The 23,540-nt window shown below is 38.4% G+C and overlaps 1 protein-coding gene across 1 annotated transcript; it reads left to right on the top strand.

The window, feature by feature from the left end:
- Positions 1-11,674: 11,674 nt before the first annotated feature.
- LOC149232037 (cysteine-rich receptor-like protein kinase 44) lies at positions 11,675-14,023 on the top strand. Its single transcript, XM_089381809.1, has 7 exons — positions 11,675-12,064; positions 12,193-12,319; positions 12,575-12,714; positions 12,832-13,042; positions 13,161-13,395; positions 13,538-13,688; positions 13,781-14,023. The coding sequence occupies exons 1-7, from the start codon at positions 11,675-11,677 to the stop codon at positions 14,021-14,023; spliced, it is 1,497 nt and encodes a 498-aa protein (XP_089237935.1).
- Positions 14,024-23,540: the final 9,517 nt, after the last annotated feature.

Here is a 23,540-nt window from a genome sequence, read left to right as displayed (position 1 = left end):
GAGGTCAACACTCTTGGTGTGTAATCACCATGACCCACTTTTCAACAAACTGAAGATTACACATTGCATTAAGAAACCATGGTAGTTCCTCTCTGACTGTCTGTAGATGGACATTCCAAATCAGATCTGAATGTGGATGACACGTTGTGTAGTGCTGGCAAGTCTCACTTACTCCACAGTAGCCATTGTCAGATATACACCGAGGTCCCTGATCATCAGGGGGTGGTATGCCTCACTGGGAAAAAATTTCAGCAGCACTCTGATGCTTCTGGGTGTGCTGATAACCAAAAAGATTGGTATCCAGCCAAGATGCAGCTGGAATTACAATGTCCCTGAACTTTGGTGTGAAAGCAGCCCTTGATATTTCATTCAGTAAAGAGTTTGATTCAGGTTGACTAGTACAACACAATGAATTTTTGTTGTTGATTCTAAATTTTGATTGTAGATGTCTACAACAATGTAAAGTGGAGTTCCAACAAGGTAATCAGATATAAATTTTTGTTGTTTGATTCTAAATTTTGATTGTAGATGTCTACAACAATGTGAAGTGGTGGTCCAACAAGGTACTTGGATATAAAATTTTGTTGTTTGATCCTAAATTTTGATTGTAGATGTCTACAACAATGTGAAGTGGAGGTCCAACAAGGTAATTTTTGTTTTCGATTCTAAATCTTGATTGTAGATGTCTACAACAATGTAAAATGGAGGTCCAACAAGCTACTGAGATATGTTACTGCAATAACTTTGGACATGAGAGGACAATACAATAAATTTTGATTGTAGATGTCTACAACAATGTAAAGTGGAGGTCCAACAAGGTACTCAGATACAAATTTTTGTTGTTTGATTCTAAATCCCTAGTATAGGCAAGAAACTGATGAATCACAATTGTTTCTTTCAAATTCTAACAATTTCAAATCCCATTGTGGCCGTTGGAAAGGTGACTGTATCATGAGGACACCATTACTCCCCCCTAGTTCAATCAAGAAATAATCAATGCCCCAAGTGTTGATTGGCAGATACTCCTCCCTCAACTTAATTCCCAGCTTTTGGACTCAATTAAAAGTTTCTTTAGAAGTCATAACTTTCACTTGCTCTCAAACAGTTCAGACCTAATACCAGAAGTCTTCAATCTTTCTACTTTGTCTGTTGTCCTGGTTTTCTTTATGCATTACTAATTGAAAAGGAAGACATTAAAATTGAAAAGGAAGGCACCTGGCCTCATTCCTTTTGACATGTCATTAGAATGGGCAGACCACAGAAACAATGGAGCTCGGTGGATGGCTCAATATTGTCAACCACACCAGTGAACCAAGGCCCTGCTAGAGTTTCTTTGACTTAGATGCCAAAATCTAGTCTGCCAAAGTCACCTAGGGACTGCACCAGGCCTCATCTTATAAGAAGTCAATGCATACAATCCACTTCGAGGGTAGAAACTCCTTTTACAAAAAATACAATACAAGACAAGATATGATGGCCCTGAGACTAGGTACCCTTGGTATATATATTGGAGACAAAGGGTAGAGTAATAGCACTCCACCAATCTAGGGTAGACTCTGCAACTATCTTTGGGTGATAAATGATAAATGTTTATGAAAGACATGAGGATCTTTGTATATGTCAGAATTACTGAGGTTCAAGAATTTTTCTTTTATGTGATAGCTGAACATAGCTCATTTATGTTGTCACCTGTACTACTTACAATTCTACATTATGCAACCTGTACAATCATCTACTATACTATTCAGAAATGGAATTTCTATTACATTAAAGGATGAGATCTCTTACCTACTTCCCGGGCATGATCTGGGAAGTCAAGTTCATGTTACAAATTGCAGTGCCAATTTATATATATGAAATCTTAATCTAAGGATAAACCCATAATTTTAAAAATTGTGAATAAGATAACCTCATTTGAATCAATGATGCTATATATCAAGGGCACTCCAAGATTTGTCATTGCAAACCCTTGTGCCTGATTTTTTTAATTCACTATATTATAAGAAAGCATGAGATGGAAAAATTGAGTTCATGCAAAAATTGAGTTCCAAAACAAATGTTATTGATCTGATTCATATAATCAACCCACTTTATTATAAGTTAGCTACATAATATGTTTAAATTTTTAAGTTTCTTATTAATTATAAGAGTTAAATAAAAAATAATAATTAAATATTTATTCTTTAAATAATAATAATAACAGTTTAGGAAGTCATGTTCTTGTTACAAATTGCAAGGTTAATTTATATGAAATTGTGAGGCTTTTGCATGTGCTATTTGGTAATGTATTGGCCCCAAACAGAATCTGACAAGAGCTCTTATTAAATTGCTAAGACTATATACAAGGACAATCAGAGAATGAATCCCTAATATCATACACAACGAGTGCCTCTCTGGCCTAAACATGTTCGGATTATCTACCTACCTACTTGAATTCTAGGATCTAGATACTTGCACTCACTTAAATAAGGTGACTGTACTTCAATAAAACCCTGCTTTGAAAAAAAGGATACAACGATGCAGCATCATTTCAGTTCTGGAAAGAGTTGAAGTCTGCTTCAGTAGTGTGCACAGGAATGCCCTTATTGCCAGTGAATAGGTTTATGGGGCAAAAACTGTCTAACAAACTGAACTAAAAATTATCCATGGTCATTCAAACAACTTCAATTCTATGATCTGGATACTTGTACTATCTTAAACAAAGTGGCCATACTCCAATGAAACCCTGCTAAAACAAATTGATGTAATCTAAGCAAAAAAGTCCTTTAGATAAACTTATAAACCTTTTATCCGAGGAATACAATGTTTCAATTACTGTTGTTCACCTCAGATTTTTGCAGTTCTGTACACTGAGAGAAAATGCACTTTGCCCGGATGGGTTATGGCCATAGGGAACTTGACATCCCCCAACTCTGTTTCTCAGAATTCCAAGTTCCCTGATTCTCCCCCAACTCTGTTTCAATGACATGGCCAATTTGGAATTTAAAGCAACTGTCAATTCCCATTTTACAGTATTAGGGTTTACTGTTACAGACTGACAATCTCTTAAAATATGGCTGATTCTTCACATTTATATCAAACACTGTCCTCACTTTTCCACCAAAATTCCATGGCCAGTTTGGAATTTAAAACCATGGTCAGAGGTCAACACTCTTGGTGTGTAATCACCATGACCCACTTTTCAACAAACTGAAGATTACACATTGCATTAAGAAACCATGGTAGTTCCTCTCTGACTGTCTGTAGATGGACTATGGATGACACGTTGTGTAGTGCTGGCAAGTCTCACTTACTCCACAGTAGCCATCGTCAGATATACACCAAGGTCCCTGATCATCAGGGGGTGGTATGCCTCACTGGGAAAAAATTTCAGCAGCACTCTGATGCTTCTGGGTGTGCTGATAACCAAAAAGATTGGTATCCAGCCAAGATGCAGCTGGAATTACAATGTCCCTGAACTTTGGTGTGAAAGCAGCCCTTGATATTTCATTCAGTAAAGAGTTTGATTCAGGTTGACTAGTACAACACAATGAATTTTTGTTGTTGATTCTAAATTTTGATTGTAGATGTCTACAACAATGTAAAGTGGAGTTCCAACAAGGTAATCAGATATAAATTTTTGTTGTTTGATTCTAAATTTTGATTGTAGATGTCTACAACAATGTGAAGTGGTGGTCCAACAAGGTACTTGGATATAAAATTTTGTTGTTTGATCCTAAATTTTGATTGTAGATGTCTACAACAATGTGAAGTGGAGGTCCAACAAGGTAATTTTTGTTTTTGATTCTAAAGACGTCGGCGCTCGAGGGGGGGGGGTGAATCAGTATTATCACATTAATAAAACTTTTCCATTTCCATAATCAGATTCATACATGCTACTTCCACAACTTCTTATGATTAAGTTAATTGATCTTCAATGAGTGCATTAGAACATTATCAACCATATTATCAATTAACAGATGCAGTAACATAGAATAGATCATCACACATAAGGCACACACATGAACACCATGATATAAGGTGGAAACCCAATGCGGGAGAAAACCACCTGCTGCAAGTCATCTCAATCTTCTTCTTAATAAGAAAATCCTTTTACAATATTTGTACTGGTGCAGTCTTATACCAGTACGGGAGCTACAACCCCCTTTGCTCTTGTACTAGCCGATCCATTTACTAGTACGCAGGCTACTACCTGCTACAATGCTCCAAAGATTTCCTTTAGCTCTTGTACTAGCTTAGATACTAGTACGTAGGCGCCGACCTACAATCTTCTCTCCTCCAGGTACCACGTTTCATCAATTTTCATACTGGATACACTGAAGCACAACACATAATCTGAAAGGCTACGTTTCGTCCAATTTTCATACTGGACCCAACAACAACATTGAAGCACATAATCAAACAATCTTCTGAATCACCCAATCACCAGATCCATACACATACAATGATATTATGAGAGTTATCAACCAGATCTAGTACATAAAGATAAGTCATTAATCATGCTGCTATCTGAACTCAATACCAGTAACCAAACATCAGTTATGCACCCAAAACCCTGCAGAATAGTCAAAGGCAGTTAAAACAAATTTCAAGCAGGGACCGCAACTTCAATGGTATAGATCTGTGGATATCTGTACTACCTCCGCACCTGCGCCTTCTGTGGCGCCGCGACCACCGCACTTGCGCCTTCTGTGGCGCCTCCGCACTGCGCCTTCTGTGGCGCCTCCGCACTGCACCTTCTGTGGCGCCTCTGCACTGCGCCTTCTGCGGCGCCTCCGCATTGCGCCTCCTGTGGCGCCTCTGTGGCGTCTCCGCACTGCGCCTTCTGTGGCGCCTCCGCACTGCGCCTTCTGTGGCGCCTCCGCACTGCGCCTTCTGTGGCGCCTCTGTGGCGTCTTCGCACTGCGCCTTCTGTGGCGCCTCTGTCTGTGGCGCCTCCACACTGCGCCTTCTGTGGCGCCTCCGCACTGCGCCTTCTGTGGCGCCTCCGCACTGCGCCTTCTATGGCGCCTCTGCACTGTGCCTTCCGTGGCGTCTCCACACTGCGCCTTCTGTGGCGCCTCTGTGGCGTCTCCACACTGCGCCTTCTGTGGCGCCTCTGCACTGCGCCTTCTGTGGCGCCTCTGTGGCGTCTCCGCACTGTGCCTTCTGTGGTGCCTCTGTGGCGTCTCCGCACTGTGCCTTCTGTTGCACCTCCGCACTGCGCCTTCTATGGCGCCGCGGACCTCCGCACCCGCGCCTTCTGTGGCGCCGCGTACCTCCGCAGCTGCACCTTCTGTGGCGCCGCGGACCTCCGCAGCTGCGCCTTCTGTGGCGCCGCGTACCTCTGCACTTTTCCTTCACTGTAGTTGCGTACCTGTGGATATAGATAATTTCAAGACTTCAAGAATAACCCAGACTATCAGATCTACAGATCTGATCATGCGCCGAAGTGATCTCAATCCATCAGTAGATTCGCCTTATTTAGATCTAGACATTACTCCCAAGAGATCATAGTATTTCAGATCTAGCTCCCATAAGATGTTCAACCCAAAAACTACACAAGCCAAATGATCTCCTTTGCTTTATATAGGCAAGCTCTTCCTCAAATCATGGATCAATACCACGAGCCAAAACCATAGGATCAAAAAACTGTTGGACTATTACCATGAACCAACCATGAAAGTATGTGAGATCAACACTTTTGGATGAAATACCACGGGCCAAAACCATAGGATCAAAACTGTTGGACTAATACCATGAACCAACCATGAAATTGCGTGAGATCAACACTTTTGACGAGGTACCATGGTCCAAAACCATAGGTTCAAATACCAAGGACTAACTACCATGGACCAAAGGTAAGTTCTCCAACATATACGCGCTTTTCCTCATAGGTTCAAATACCAAGGACTAACTACCATGGACCAAAGGTAAGTTCTCCAACATATACGCGCTTTTCCTCATAGGTTCAAATACCAAGGACTAACTACCATGGACCAAAGGTAAGTTCTCCAACATATACGCGCTTTTCCTTGCATGAAAGTGCGTGAACTTTTTCTCTACATGAAATAAACTTTTCTCTGCATAAAAGTGCGTGAATTTTTCTCTACATGAAATAAACTTTTCTCTGCATAAAAGTGCGTGAACTTTTCTCTACATGAAATAAACTTTTCTCTGCATATAAGTGCGTGAACTTTTCTCTACACTATAATTTATTTTCTGAGATGAGTGGGTTGCCATCAAGTACAACATATGTATCATAATGCCAACAATCTCCCCCTTTGGACTTGATGGCAACAACAACCAATCACTCTCCCCCTTTGACATCAAGGGCAAAGGGTTATGCTCCCCCTAAGAACATGCTCCCCCTGACTATAAACCAGATCTACTAAAGTCTCTGAATGAACTCCCCCTTTGTATATGCCATGGTGCTCCAATCTGATAATGCTCTTTCTGAGAACAAGCTGAAATATCTGCTCTGCTATATAGTGTTGCTCATGCTCAAGCTCCCCCTGACTGTAAGCAAGGTCTGCGAAAAGATGTTCTACAAGAAGAACATGACTCTATATATCATAAGTGACCTTCCTATCACCAAAAGACTCAATACATACATTCATCACAATGGTGATACAAAAATTTACATATGATAACATCATTCATCCCAGGCATAGTGGGGAAACATAGGCCGTTACATGACCTGAAGAGATAACTACAATAGAGACATAAAGACCAATCACCTAAGATAAACATCAGCAACAACACTGTATGATCTGCTTCATAGTATCTGTCAACAGCAAGGTACGTCTGCATCAACTCATTCATAACCATCCAGATCTACATGAACCAAGAGTCATCAAATGGAAGCATCTGCATCAATCAACAGATGTACGAAACAACCTATCATCATATAGGTAAGATCTCATCATCATCATGTCTCCAACAATGCAACTTGAGTAGTCAATCATGAATCCAGCCAACAATCCTCATCCATATATGTGTCAAGAACAATAAAGACTCCATGCAAGCATCATTAGAGAATCAACCACAAATCTGATCCAAGGACCATGTGAACAACTCATAACCATAGCAAGATGAATCATAAGCATTGTCACCAAGGATCATAATGCCAACAATGCATTAAGAACATATGCTCCCCCTAAACTGGTGCCATCTATCAGATACTCAGATCTGATTTTATGCTCGAGAGATCATACTTCATAGATCAACTTCACTTTTCTTACTGCCTTTCTTCAAACAATCATATACGTGATTGTGCAGTATCCAACTCGCGTATATACGTGACTTTCCTTCATGGAGTTTGCATATGAGATTCAGGACACTGAAGTTTTGTACTTTCAGCTCCCTCTGATTCTAGTTTGTCTGTACATTGTGCTATGCCGCCTTTTTCTGGCTGTACTTCCTTTTTCCTCCATATCTTCAAGCGTGATGATGACATTTTCTCCTTTTGATATGGTGCCCACACTTTGTTCCTGCATTCCTTAGCTATATGTCCAAGCTTGTCACATGCATAACATCTTACATGTTTCATATTCCTCCTGTAACAATCAACAGCTTTGTGACCAAACATATTGCAAGAAAAGCAATATCCATAAAAGTACCTTGATTGAGATGACCTTTCTGCATAATGGTCTTGAACTCTTCTTCTTCTACATCTAGCTGCAACATGTCCAAGATTATGACATACATAACATTCAACATTATTCATAGGAGGAGTAAAGGATTTTCTTTGAGGAATCTCTTTCCTTGGTTGATGATGAGATGGATCTTTCATTTCTTCGTTGATCACTTTAGATTTCTCTTTAGAGTTCCTTGCTTCACCTTGTGAACTAGATTCACCTTCAATCGATTCATGGAAACCAAGACCAGTCTTTATAGCAGGAGACCTTTGACTACTAAGAATATCATCCAAGACTTTAGAGCTATCTTGAAATCGTAAAATCTTATCCTTTTCTTCTATTTTACCTTTCAAGATATTTACCTCAACCTGAAGCTGTTCTTCCTTTTCAAGAGATTGCTTTTTCAAATCTTCTTCAGCTTTTCTTCCTTCTTCCATTTGTTCCCTTAGATTGAGAATCTCCTTTTCTTGTTCTTCATTCAGATCCTGCTGCATTTGACGAACTTGGAAGGCATATTCCAGCTGGGATTTTAAGCTGATGACTTCGTTGTCTTGTTTTTCAATTGCTTGATGTAGATCTTCATTCTGCTTCTTTGATTCTTCAAGATCTCCCTTTAGTGAGAGGAATGTAGCTTCAAGAGTTTCATAGTAGCTGGATCTATCTTTGAGTTTCTTGATGGTTGTGCTTCTTTCGTTGACTTCTTTTCTTAATGATGTCACTTCATGCTGCAATTTTTGACATTGGTCTTCCTTGTCCTTGAGTAGTTTTCTTGCCTTGTTTCCTTCTTCTAGTTGGGCCTTTAGTTTGGTAGCTTCTTCTTTGAAGTCACATTCCCTTTTTTTCAATAGATCTTGTTGATCTCTAATTTTGTCTGTCAGCCTTTTAAATTCTACCTCTATTTGATATCTTTCTTGTTCACCCATAAGAGCAAGTTCAGTAGTTTCACTATCACTTCCATCTCTTTCACAAGGAAATATAGCTGGAACATCAGAGGATAACACATTCATACCTGATAATGATTCTGAATCTGATTCTGAATCTGAAGAGCTTCTTATGCCTAATCCCCAATCGATTCTTCCACTGTCATAGTTCTTCTGAGATGACTTCTTTTTATTAGATGCTTTCTTCTTAAGCTTCTTTCCCATTGTTCCACGGATCTCCTTCAAGCGATCAAGCTTCTATCAAAGGACCTGCTCTGATACCAATTGTTGGAAATAATACTGAGAGGGGGGGGTGAATCAGTATTATCACATTAATAAAACTTTTCCATTTCCATAATCAGATTCATACATGCTACTTCCACAACTTCTTATGATTAAGTTAATTGATCTTCAATGAGTGCATTAGAACATTATCAACCATATTATCAATTAACAGATGCAGTAACATAGAATAGATCATCACACATAAGGCACACACATGAACACCATGATATAAGGTGGAAACCCAATGCAGGAGAAAACCACCTGCTGCAAGTCATCTCAATCTTCTTCTTAATAAGAAAATCCTTTTACAATATTTGTACTGGTGCAGTCTTATACCAGTACGGGAGCTACAACCCCCTTTGCTCTTGTACTAGCCGATCCATTTACTAGTACGCAGGCTACTACCTGCTACAATGCTCCAAAGATTTCCTTTAGCTCTTGTACTAGCTTAGATACTAGTACGTAGGCGCCGGCCTACAATCTTCTCTCCTCCAGGTACCACGTTTCATCAATTTTCATACTGGATACACTGAAGCACAACACATAATCTGAAAGGCTACGTTTCATCCAATTTTCATACTGGACCCAACAACAACATTGAAGCACATAATCAAACAATCTTCTGAATCACCCAATCACCAGATCCATACACATACAATGATATTATGAGAGTTATCAACCAGATCTAGTACATAAAGATAAGTCATTAATCATGCTGCTATCTGAACTCAATACCAGTAACCAAACATCAGTTATGCACCCAAAACCCTGCAGAATAGTCAAAGGCAGTTAAAACAAATTTCAAGCAGGGACCGCAACTTCACTGGTATAGATCTGCGGATATCTGTACTACCTCCGCACCTGCGCCTTCTGTGGCGCTGCGACCACCGCACCTGCGCCTTCTGTGGCGCCTCCGCACTGCGCCTTCTGTGGCGCCTCCGCACTGCGCCTTCTGTGGCACCTCTGCACTGCGCCTTCTGTGGCACCTCTGTGGCGTCTCCACACTGCGCCTTCTGTGGCGCCTCCGCACTGCGCCTTCTGTGGCGCCTCCGCACTGCGCCTTCTGTGGCACCTCTGTGGCGTCTCCGCACTGCGCCTTCTGTGGCGCCTGCGCTGCCTTCTGTGGCGCCTCTGTGGCGTCTCCGCACTACGCCTTCTGTGGCGCCTCCGCACTGCGCCTTCTGTGGCGCCTCCGCACTACGCCTTCTGTGGCGCCTCTGTGGCATCTCCGCACTGCGCCTTCTGTGGCGCCTCCGCACTGCGCCTTCTGTGGCGCCTCTGTGGCGTCTCCGCACTGCGCCTTCTGTGGCGCCTCTGTGGCGTCTCCGCACTGCGCCTTCTGTGGCGCCTCTGTGGCGTCTCCGCACTGCGCCTTCTGTGGCGCCTCTGTGGCGTCTCCGCACTGCGCCTTCTGTGGCGCCTCCGCACTGCGCCTTCTGTGGCGCCTCTGTGGCGTCTCCGCACTGCGCCTTCTGTGGCGTCTCCGCACTGCGCCTTCTGTGGCGCCTCCGCACTGCGCCTTCTGTGGCGCCGCGGACCTCCGCACCCGCGCCTTCTGTGGCGCCGCGTACCTCTGCAGCTGCACCTTCTGTGGTGCCGCGGACCTCCGCAGCTGCGCCTTCTGTGGCGCCGCGTACCTCCGCACTTTTCCTTCACTGTAGTTGCGTACCTGTGGATATAGATAATTTCAAGACTTCAAGAATAACCCAGACTATCAGATCTACAGATCTGATCATGCGCCGAAGTGATCTCAATCCATCAGTAGATTCGCCTTATTTAGATCTAGACATTACTCCCAAGAGATCATAGTATTTCAGATCTAGCTCCCATAAGATGTTCAACCCAAAAACTACACAAGCCAAATGATCTCCTTTGCTTTATATAGGCAAGCTCTTCCTCAAATCATGGATCAATACCACGAGCCAAAACCATAGGATCAAAAAACTATTGGACTAATACCATGAACCAACCATGAAAGTACGTGAGATCAACACTTTTGGATGCAATACCATGGGCCAAAACCATAGGATCAAAACTGTCGGACTAATACCATGAACCAACCATGAAATTGCGTGAGATCAACACTTTTGACAAGGTACCATGGTCCAAAACCATAGGTTCAAATACCAAGGACTAACTACCATGGACCAAAGGTAAGTTCTCCAACATATACGCGCTTTTCCTCATAGCTTCAAATACCAAGGACTAACTACCATGGACCAAAGGTAAGTTCTCCAACATATACGCGCTTTTCCTCATAGGTTCAAATACCAAGGACTAACTACCATGGACCAAAGGTAAGTTCTCCAACATATACGCGCTTTTCCTTGCATGAAAGTGCGTGAACTTTTTCTCTACATGAAATAAACTTTTCTCTGCATAAAAGTGCGTGAATTTTTCTCTACATGAAATAAACTTTTCTCTGCATAAAAGTGCGTGAACTTTTCTCTACATGAAATAAACTTTTCTCTGCATATAAGTGCGTGAACTTTTCTCTACACTATAATTTATTTTCTGAGATGAGTGGGTTGCCATCAAGTACAACATATGTATCATAATGCCAACAAATCAAATATAAATTTTTGTTGTTTGATTCTAAATTTTGATTGTAGATGTCTACAACAATGTGAAGTGGTGGTCCAACAAGGTACTTGGATATAAAATTTTGTTGTTTGATCCTAAATTTTGATTGTAGATGTCTACAACAATGTGAAGTGGAGGTCCAACAAGGTAATTTTTGTTTTTGATTCTAAAGACGTCGGCGCTCGAGTATGATTAGAAAGCTGCTTCCTGCGATACGAGAACTTTAGCCTTTTTTCAAAGCTAGACACCAATGGGACTTATCTGGTCATGGTAATTGAAATTAGTACAAGTAATCTATACAATTTCAAGACCACTACTTCAAATCTGCTTTTCAACGTGTCTGATGAGGCCTGCAATTCTGCAAATAAGGGATTCACTCAAGGCTCAGCTACATGTTCTGCCAATGGTACCGTTTACAGTTTAGTTCAATGTTGGAGAGATTTATCCAGAAAGGACTGCAGATCTTGCTTTCAACTACCAACGAATAACCTCCACCGATGTCTTTCTCTGAATGGAGGAGCCCAGGCACTATCGGGAACCTGCAGGGTTCGATATGGAATATACCCTTCTTTTAACACTAGTACTGCTGGGAATAGTGCTAGTCCACTTTCATTCTCTAACTCCTCCCGGCCAAACCCTTCTGCCCATATGACTCAGGTGACTCAGGCGAATGGAGCTTCACACACCACGTCAAGTAATCCCTCATGGCCACATCTAATTTTATGATTTCCTTGCTTTTGGGGATTATAGAAATTGATTGTAACTTCAATGTCTGTAAATAACAGTACAATGCATTACATGATTTTCTCTACAGAAAATTCTCTGGGGATTGTGGCAGGCGTCTTAGTAGCGTTAATGGTCTGTTTGTTTGCCCTGAGGAACAGACTGAAATCTTTCTTTTCACGGAACCCAGTAACATGTCAGCAGAATGAAGGTAGAATCAGCGGAATTTATCTCAGATTTTAAGAATAATTGACCTTATTCTTGTTTATCTTATTCTGAACTTATCTTGATGGCAGATTTTAAGAATAATTTTCAAAATATTCTAAATCTACCATCTAGAAATAAAATTGAATCTATAACCAGGCATCTCTTTAACACAACCCATTCATATTTATGTTATCTAATGAAATTAGATTCTTATTTGCCTCTTCTTTTTCTATGTAGAAAAACATGTTATTGATCCAGAATCGACACTAATCGAACATGAGCAAATTATTTTCACCTTAGAAGCACTCACAGAAGCAACGGATAATTTTCATGAAAACATGAAGCTTGGAGAGGGAGGCTTTGGCCCTGTATACAAGGTATTTACCTACCCACTATTGTTTGCAAGTTTAACGCTATCACTTTACATCATCTTCCAGATAGAGGAACAGGAACAGGGATTTTTCCATGGTTTGTTGATGGACTGATTCTTCCAGGGAATAACGAGAGACAGAAAAGAAATAACAGTGAAGAAGTTGTCTATAAGGTCTGGACAGGGCAAACGAGAGTTTATGAATGAATTGAAGCTTGTTACCCATGTTCAACACCGAAATCTGGTAAAGCTGCTCGGATGTTGTGCCGAGGGTCCCGAAAGGTTGCTTGTTTATGAGTATTTGCGAAACAAGAGTCTTGACACCTTCCTGTTTGGTATGTCATTTTGAATTTTGTTTCCTGTATGAGGGAAAGATGATCAATTTTTCATAAATTAATGAGATTGATTATGTAAAAGGTTTTGAAAATTACTATTCTTTGAATACAAATACAGATCCAGAGAAGAAGAGACATCTTGATTGGCAAAAACGCTATAACATCATAATGGGAATAGCTCGTGGTCTTCTTTATCTTCATGAGGATTCACAGTTGCGAATAATTCATAGAGACATTAAAGCAAACAACATTTTTCTTGATGAAAGGCTGAATCCTAAAATAGCAGACTTTGGGCTAGCAAGACTCTTTCCTGAAGACGAGACTCACATCCAAACAAGAGTTGCAGGGACATAGTGAGAATATTTCATTCTACCCTTCTCTTCTCTATGCAATTTATTTGAAATTAATCAATTTGTTAAACAGCTTAACATTTATGCAATCATGTGCCACAATCACCCCCAACTTATTTGAAGAGTTTCTGATTGGAGTATGTAGCGGTTACATGGCGCCAGAGTATGCAATGCAGGGGAAACTATCCCTGAAAGCTGATGTGTATAGCTTTGGAGTGTTAATCCTTGAGATTGTGACGGGAATTAAAAACAGTGATATAAATTTTTCCCCAGAAATGCAAAGCCTATCAGAATGGGTAAGACTTCAATTCATGATTTTTTTTTGGTATGAATAACAGTGGATTGCGATAAATCAGAATAATGATGATTTACCTTGGATGGGATGCAGGCATGGAGATTACAGAAGCAAGGGTGTCTTCTGAATATGATTGATTCCACAGTAATGGAAACATGGCAGCAGGAGGAAGTTGTAAGATGCATTGAGGTTGCTCTTCTATGCACGCAAGCTGATTCAGGCCTCCGTCCAACCATGTCTAATGTTATATTAATGGTCTCAAGCTCTCCTGTAACATTACTAAATCCAACACAGCCATCATTTCTTAAAAATAGTGAGAGTACGTTTCATGTGTGAAGCAGACAGTACAAATAGTGATATAACAGCACAAGGCTGCGCTGGCTACGCGGCCTTCAGGCAGGAAGAAAGACACGAAACCAAGAAGAAAGACACGTTTCGTCACTGCGAAGACACGTTTCGGTTCAGTCACTGCGAAGAGTCTCATCGCCAGGAGGCCTGGCCTTTCATGGCCCATTGCCAGATCCTCCCTCTCTGTCTTCCAGCTGGTGGAAAAAATAATATTTTTCTATGAAAAAAATAGATTAAATCAACGGCAGAAAACACCCCAATCGTCTAACACACAGAATCAATGGCTCAGGATCGCACACGTCACATTTTAGGGATGTCTTTCTCAAAGGGAACGCCTTACGGCGTAACTAAAAAAAAAACTATGATTACAAAAGTTTTACATCAACGATACCAAAGAATTCATCATAGTTTTGTATTGTGAGACCCATTCATCAAAATCAAATTTGAAAATGACTTGACACGTGAAAAATAATAATAAAAAGAGAAAAGTTGAGAAAAGAGGACGTTATGGCTTCGTGACTCTGATTCATGGGCAGGAGAGTTTAAACATAGATTATACTACATCGACCAATAACAATGAACAAATACCCTTAACTCATCTCCTCAATTAAGGCTTCTGAAACATCATATATTGGTTCAATGTATGTTTAGTATTGTGGGCAATTTTGGTATGAGTGTTAGTGTTTGATTGAATGTCTTTCAAGTTGCTAGTTGAGTTGTTTGATTGAATGTATTTGAAGTTGCTAGTTGAGTTTATGTCTCAGGTTGGATATTTAGGAGAAAATAATTGAATTTGTGCTTTAGTTTGGATTTTTTTAATGAAGATTAGTTTATGTTTAGGTTGAGTGTAATTCAGATTTTGGTTTGGATTTTTTTAATGAACATTAGTTTATGTTTAGGTTGAGTGTAATTCAGATTTTGGTTTGGATTTTTTTAATGAAGATTAGTTTATGTTTAGGTTGAGTGTAATTCAGATTTTGTCTGTTAGTTTATATTGTTATGGATGAGTTTGGTTTTAATAGGATAATCATTTCAAAATATTATTGGTGTTTATAAGTTATTTTTGAGTGGATTTCTAGGGAAATTTTGCAAGAAAAAGGAGATTCAAATATCTTTTGGGCACAAGCTCAAGCATTAATCTCTCTTAAAAAATTTAGATGCACTTATGTACCTACAAATTTAAAGGGAGGGGGTTTGATCCCTTAACCTCTTCCTGCCTCACCCTTTTTCACTTGGAAATTTCCATAAAAGTAAATCAAATTAGAGGAAGGGTTCAAACCGGTTACCTCTTCCCCCTCAAATTTTGGTATTGAACTATAATGAAAACCCCGTTATTCGAGGATGAGGGGTGGAAATATATATGTGTGTGTGTGAGCGGGTGGGGGGACAGGGGGCTTTCCACCCCTCATCCGCAAATAGTGCATGCAACTAACCACCATCAAACAACTTGAAGCACCTGCCTCCCAACCCCTCTAAATGGTCCTATCACCCAAGGATATCATTGCTTGTGACATGAAAACCTCCTTCAGTGATGGTTTCTACAACCCATTGCTTACCCACCACTCATCAACCATCATTGCCACTTCTCTATCAGTTTTTGCAATGCAGAGGGGTTAGGGGCATATCTTACCACTTGTGTGGAGCCATCATAACTACTCTTGTCCACCACCAAGGGTTTTAGTTTTTGTTTATTTAATATGTAGTTTGATTTTTTATTTATGTTAATTTTTTTTTTATTTCCTATATATATATATATATATATATATATATATATATTCCCAAGGAAAATTCGTAATTTTATTAATGAAAACAAAATTACATGTTACAGATGCTTGAAAGCATTCCATCATCTAGTCAATGACTGATGATCATAAATTCATACAAAATAATAAACTAGTCAAATGAAGAGAATAGATTAAATTTTTCTCCATTTCTTTTTTTCAACCTTTCACCATTCTCCTTGAGATGGCGATGGGGAGACGATGGCTAGCTGATTTCCTTCTTCTATTCTTGGATTTCCTTGTCTGAATCAAAATTATCTGATGTGTGATGACATTTGTATCCACTAGAATCCTTTGCTTCTGATATCCTGGCTAGTTGTGTCGCAGTGACCTATAAATCAGTTGGTTCTTGGGATACTTCCCCCTTTCCTTCATTGTCTTGTGATTTTTGATTTTCCACATTGGGAGTGGGTACTTTTTCTGCTTTGCCCTCTTCCTCATCTAGCTCATTTGGTCGAAATTGCCATCCTTTGGGTTGCTTCCTTGGTTTCTTCTTCCTTCGTGGTTATTTCTTGGCTTCAGGGCACAAGTTTTGTAGATGTCCTATTTGTCGGCATATTCAACATCTAAAGGTTGTGTTCTCGAAATATAGGAGTTGAGTCCAATTCTGCTTGTTGTGTATCAATTGTATGTGATCCTGCATGCCTTTACTGAGGTCCACTTATACGCATATTTGAGAAAAAGTGTAGATTTGTTCCTCCATTCTTTGTGTATCTATATTTATGTATCGTCCTAAAATATTCACAATGCCTTCTAGCACTTGGTCATGCCAGAAGTGTAGGGGGAGGTTATGAAGTCTAACCACAACGAAATTTTTTATACAATCATGGTGTTTGCATCAAATTTTGGGAACCATGGGGTAATGAAAAGCCCCATAGATCCCCAAAACCATGGGCCTTCCTGAAGTACAATTTCTTGATCCTCCGATGATGCAAACTTTACGATGAAGAATCCTTTACAGCAAAGATGTATTTCATATTTTTTTGTCCAATTTGTGAAGATCCACTGGAATAGATCCATTGGTTTTGGCCAGAAACTATTAAATCTGCAGATGATGGCTTGGGCTTCATAAGTTGTGCATAGATTGATTGTTTCTAAAATATATATGACCAATTATGGAATGTAATTCACTTGTTCCACTATGTATGGACTTGGAGTGTTAGGAATTTTTTCTGGCCATGTTGTAGTTGCTGGATCTCCTTGTTGATCCATGTGGTTATTGGTGGCCACCCGCCAATTCCACTTGGACCCCCACCATTGTTTCTTTCAGTTTTTCAGTTTCCTTATTTGTAGCACAATTTACTATTTTTGGCAGTTTTTTGGGTCCTGAACTTGTAGTCCTCGCATAGATATTTTTAACAAGGTATTGTGCACATAAAACGAAGATAGTATGTCAAAGTTACGACCTTGGGAAGTTGATGTACCAATTTGCCCAAAACGGGGCCCATAGTTTGGCGCTTCATCTCCTAGGGTTAGGGTTTTGGATCTTTAGGGTTTTCCACGGTTTCTCAACAATAAATAGGCATTCGAGCTGTAGGTTTTAACCCCTTACAGAAATTACCTGCATACGAATTCTAAAACATAGAATATAAACAATGTGAGAGAATTATATTCCTTTCAATGTTACAATACATATATATACATGCCGAGGCATCCAATACCATGGACCAAAAACCATCGCGTTCAAAACCATGTGCGAAAGCCATGTACAAAAGCATAGGTATGTCTACCCAACCTAATATAGGGTTGGACCCCATAGAGGGGGAATACCCATCCCTCTCAAACCCCCTGTGACCCCCCCACTGTGCAATTTGTGCAACGAAGAGGGGGTTCTGCCCCCCCTCTATCCCCCCAGTTAACTAGGGAGCCTAATCATGGAAATAATATAACACAACCCAACACGAGCCTCATTGTAAGACAGTTCAGAGACATGTAGACGCCACATCTCTCCTCAGAGATAAGATACCATTGCCCTAGCTAGTTTATTTCCATTTCTGTTTGTAAGCATATTTCATTATTTCACATTAATGAAATGAAGTATTATTTTTGCTGCATCTTTGTATTTATAATTATATCTATACTTTGTTGCGTTCTTGTTTAAATCCAGATCACTTGTAGAATGTTTTTGTAGAAGAGACCACCCTTGATATGTTCCTTGTATGGTTTTGTACGCTTGGGTAAACATGATCCGACAACCTCACTTGTTGGCTTTGACTTACTTGATCCCACAGCTCCGCCTCTCAGTCTCAGATTTAGGATAATGGTGGCCGCAGGATGAATGTTGTAATCTTGTAGACTTTGATCATCCTACAGAGATTTGTCACCATAGATCAGGTTTTGTAGATGCGTTGAATAACCCAGATTGATCATGATGTTCTGCTTCAGTTGAGAAACCTTGTCCAATGTTTGTACCCAAACTGATGATGATTTTCTAGCAGGGGTTTTTACAAAAAATTGTATAGTATTATGTTCTACCAATTCTTCCTGATCCAAGGGGGACGTATGATATAGTTTTAGTATCAGTGATATATGTCACCTCGAAAGCCTCCAACAAAGTCTTCATTTTGGGAATAATCCATATTGTGTTGCATTTTCTAATGAAAGAGGGTCGAGCCGCATAAAAGGGTTCCAGTGGGCATAGATTTGATTATGATTCGACCTGGCTAGGAGAGAAAAATTTTGGATCTAAAATGGACATATCTAGAATAGATCGACTTTGCATTGTACTAGTTATCTGCGTTCCCGGTGGTGCTTGGATGAAATAGATAACCTCTTTGACAAAGAGAAAAATCTCAATAAGTTGATAAGATCTCTCGGCAGGTGCAATCACGGATGCAGATATCCAAAACCAGACAGCGCAAAGGGTAGATCTGAGTGTGCATTGACATGTCTCTACAGGTGTGTATCTAACCCAGAACAATAAGTCGATTAGAAGATAGAAATTTTCCTCCCTTTCGCAGATAGGAACCAAATCAGATCTGTTGTCCGTAAGAAATTAGAGGGAGATCTCATGGATTATTGATCTATTCGACTTAATACAAAGGTTCTAGATGTGTCCATCCGCATACTGGGCAAGAGATGCAATCCCATTGTCAACAATCTCCTCAACTGTAGAGATCTGTGAAACCCTAGCTTTCTTCATCCTTTGAAGGTAAGAATAGTTTCGATTTGCATCATGGTGGAGGAGGGAGCTATAGACACTCGCTCTCTCGATAGATCCTCCATCACAAATCTTCACCTTTGCCTCACGCCTTCCATTGCCGCAGATCACCAACTCCTCAGATGCTCCGTTGCTGCAGATCTTCGCCATCACATATCTATTTTTGATATCTTCCTATCTTAATTCAATTCTCTTTGTTGTTGCCTTATATATATATACACACACACACACATATATATATACATACATACATATATATCTATCTATATATATATGTGTGTGTGTGTGTTTGCGCGCATGTGTGTGTGTGTATATATATTGGGCAAAGTAATATTATATATTCCTCATGCAAAGGTGTTTTTTTTACCATGTTCAGGAAATCACACAAAAGCATTGAAGGCATCTACAACCATATTACTTAGTAATTCAACCTATATTCTCATAAAAAAATTCAAGAGTTATATGGGCACTAAATTGCTCCTTGAGGTAGGTGTTAGAAGGGGGCATAATTGGATGCCTCCATGAACAAATTTCACCAAATCAAAAGGAATCTATTTCAGTTATATTGTAGCAACATATCAATTCTAGAATTTGTTTCAATTTTTTGGTTTAATTTAGAATCCCCTGAATCCCCACCTATATTGGCCTTTCAATTATTCTTTTGCATAACTTTTATAAGCCCATATCTCACTCATCATAAGTTGAATTGGTGCCAAGGGAAAGGCACATGGAAGATGGTGTGAAACAATACAACATGAAGGCAACACTTAGGTCTCCATAAGTTCCACAACACCTGAGTCAAAGGAAAAGGCTTCATAACACTATGACTAAGTGATCATTCAGTCTCTTCGCATCATGGCTATTTTTCTTAACCTTGAGTTTAGTGGGAAGGACGAATTGGCACTCTTTTTAGTATATATATTACTTATTTTTCACTTTTTTCTCCTCCTAAAAAAAAAGAAAAGCGCAAAAAACCCCAAAAACATTAAAAAACAAGAGGTTGGGATCCATCCAATGAGAGAAAACAAAAATATCTAGTTATTGTACTTGCATATATACATATATGTTATATGTGAGTCTATGCATGAAGTTGGGTTACACTTTTTGGCAAGAAAGGGCACATTTTGGGTGTAAAACAACAACTCGATCAAGCCATTTTAAGTGCTTGATTGAGCAATCTTTCAACCTTCGATCGAGTTGTTTGAGGGCCTAAATATAGCTCGATCAAGCATTAAAACAAACCCTCGATCGAGCTCTTGTGTAACCCGAGGTTATCTAGGAGCTTGATCAAGCCTTAAAGCTAGATCGAGCATCCGTTTAACCCCATTAAGGGCTCCATCAAGGTTTTCTTAAACCCTTAATCGAGCTATTTGAATTTTATAACTCAAGTGCTCGATAGAATGTTTTAAGTGCTTGATTGAGCTCCTGTGGTCCTAAAAATCACAATTTTAGTAGCCCTTTTGTAGATTTCTCTGCAACACCATTTTTTACCCTAACGAACTTAGGGTAGAATTTGTCCTTAAGTTGAGGAGTTGATCATGTTGGATTCGTGAAGGAATCCTCTATCCAATGACATATGAGTTTCACATTTTTGAATTCACGTGATATTTTTCATCTAATTTCTTTTAAAAATAATGTTTGAAATTTTTTGGATATTTTCAAAGGGGTTGAATAAAAAATCAATAACATAAAATATACACAATGAAAAAATTTCAAAAAATACTAATATCTCGTTTACGAGTCCTTTTCAAAAGGGTACTCTTGGTTTTTCAATTTATTTAAATAGTTGAAAAAAAACTTACTTGAACACATGTGTCTGAAAAGTGCAATTGAAATATTACTTCACCAACTTTGAAAAATAATAAAAAATATATTTTTGCATAAAAAATAAACTTTTGATATGAAAAAATTAGTTCTTTCCATGTAGATCATATATATGTATTACACATTTTAGACTAATTTATGCAACACGAACACACAAATACCTCTTAATATGTGCAAAAATTTCCAAGGAAACACATTTCATTTAATGAAAAATTGATAGATCATATGACAATTCATTTTGAAAAAAATATCATTAGGACAACATCATAATTCTTTACAAATTGTCTTTCTACCCCGAATCAAAATTCATAACTCTTATATGAATTTTGAAGGTTTCAATTTGAGAAAATAGTAAAATTTTGAAATTTCATCACCACATTTAGCCCATAAGTGTAAACTTATATTCATGAATTCACCCATTAATTAGATACATTTAAATTTTAGTTTTTTTAACAAAGAGACATGATTGTAAAAGCAATACATGATCTTACCACATGGATGGTTTGGTATTTTCATTTATGCATCAACAAACTTTTAGAATACTAACAATTAAAGCCAGGGAATTCTCATGAGGGGTCCCTTGAAAAATTGTCTTTCCTATATGAATTGAGTGAGTTCTTGATTCAAATTGGTTTTACTATATATTTTCAATCCTTTGAACTGTGAATAGTTTAACCCAAATTAGAATACTACACTACTTAGGTAATCTCAACCAAAATCCCTTGTGGTGGCCTTGACCCCTTCCTTTGCACATGTATCCTATTGTCATCTATGCAACTTTAAGATCTTGAAAGAGTTAGTGATGAGAAAGGGCCAACCCCTCCTTTAAATTGTATGGAGAACTCATTGTTCCCTTAAAGTGGTGTATGCCAACTCACTCAACTTATACTAGTTACAAGATAAAAGATATGTGCCTACTCAAAAGGACCTTCATAACCGAGTGGTAGCTTGCTTGCTTAATTATCTAGATTGAAATCGTAAAACAATACATAGTTAAAATAACAAAACTTGCATTAGTCCACCCAACATCTTGATAATCTTATTTTGGAAGCCAATTACCCTTTTTCCATAGCTATAATAGCTTATTGAGTGGATGGAATTGAGATTTGAAACCCAATTTTTATACACAACTACCCAAATCATTTTCTTAGTGATTTTGATTATTTTTAGGGTAGTTTAAATCCATTTGAAGTGAAAACACTTTCTATTCACAATCTCTAGTCATGTTAAATCGTGTTTCTATAGCTTTCCTAAGTATTTTTTAATCCTAAATTTGATAATTTTACACAAGCCATTTACTATTTAATTGGTTTCAAACTCAATAATTGACCTCAATAATATGTTTAGACTATCTTTCCAATGTCACAAGTATGTGAACATATTTTTGTTCACTTATTTTAGTTCACGGGTTTGAAAATCAACAAGCTCATTCTCACAACTCCTTCCCAAAAAAAAACATATTGTCCTTTTTGGCAAACTAAGCAGCTAAGGGAGGACAATATCTATGTTGGGCGGTCCTAATAGGGCATGCACACAAGTCCTCCACCTCTCTTTCTTCCCCTTTTCATCACCTTAAACACAATACCATCTAAGGTATATGTAGCTTATGACTTGTGCTAAGTTACCAAAGAGATTGTAATTGGCCTCACTACAAGATAAGTGGGATTTGTCTCAATAGATAATTTTTTATTATAACAAACACTAAGGGATTTATTAGTACTTCCACATTTTAAGTATTTTATAAAGCTAACATCATTCTACCTATTCATATAAGAATCCTAGTAATGAAAATTCCACAAGAAATTCAAGAAAAACCTAATGATACACAAAATTAATTGATTTATCCATATGTAACAAACCAAATAACAAAATACAAGAGGATAAATGAAAAGAGGACTATGGAGATATGAGAAGCTTGATAATCCTTGGATAAGGTCTTATATTATACAGAATTTGTTGAAGGTAAAAATTCTTATTCACTACAAAATTTATAAAAAAAAGTTTGAGGGCATTTATGAATGACACTTTTCTAAATATTTTTTTATTTATTCATTTTTCAAATATATATTAAAAATTATATGAGCACAAATTTTATTTTATTTTAATTTCTTAAATAATATGTTTTTTTTATTATTTTGAGTTTGTAGTTTTGAAGTTTTAAATCTCAAATTTTTGTTTTCTATGCACTCTTTTTTCTTGAACTTTTTGAATTAAATAACTTATTTTATTGAAAAACCCATTACTAAAAATCAATTCGATATGCATTTTAATAAAATTGTCTCTTAAATATTTATTTATTTATTTATGTTTCAGCAGGAAAAAAATCGTCTGTTTTATATTATGATTAAAACAGTACATATATATGATGGACGGAACGTCATCATAAATCTGATATTGTATCCACAATATGACTACACAGGGAATTATAATTCTCAACATTCCACAGCTATAGCTATATGCTAATAAGCAACAGAGAAATAGTTTCTACAACTACTCTGCCCCTTCCAAATATTTCTCAGATTCACACAATGGGAACGAGAAGGCTTAAATTCACATCTAGTCTCTAACATGTTCTACATATAGCTACATATAAGTGATCTTTTTTCTGTCTTTTTTATACAAGACCATATACAAAACTTTTACAAAAAATGGTACAAAAAGTTGTAAGGTACTTAACTGTGCAGAAGTTCTTCTCCTTTTTGTTGATCTTCAAAACTCTATCATGGTAGCTTGAAGTTTC

This window comes from Pinus tabuliformis, chromosome J, assembly GCF_031772625.1.
Source record: "Pinus tabuliformis cultivar Carrire ecotype Pingquan chromosome J, CPIR1, whole genome shotgun sequence".
Lineage (NCBI taxonomy): Eukaryota > Viridiplantae > Streptophyta > Pinopsida > Pinales > Pinaceae > Pinus > Pinus tabuliformis.
The sequence above is the reverse complement of the archived record's forward strand: the minus strand, read 5'-3'. Positions and strand labels throughout refer to the sequence as shown.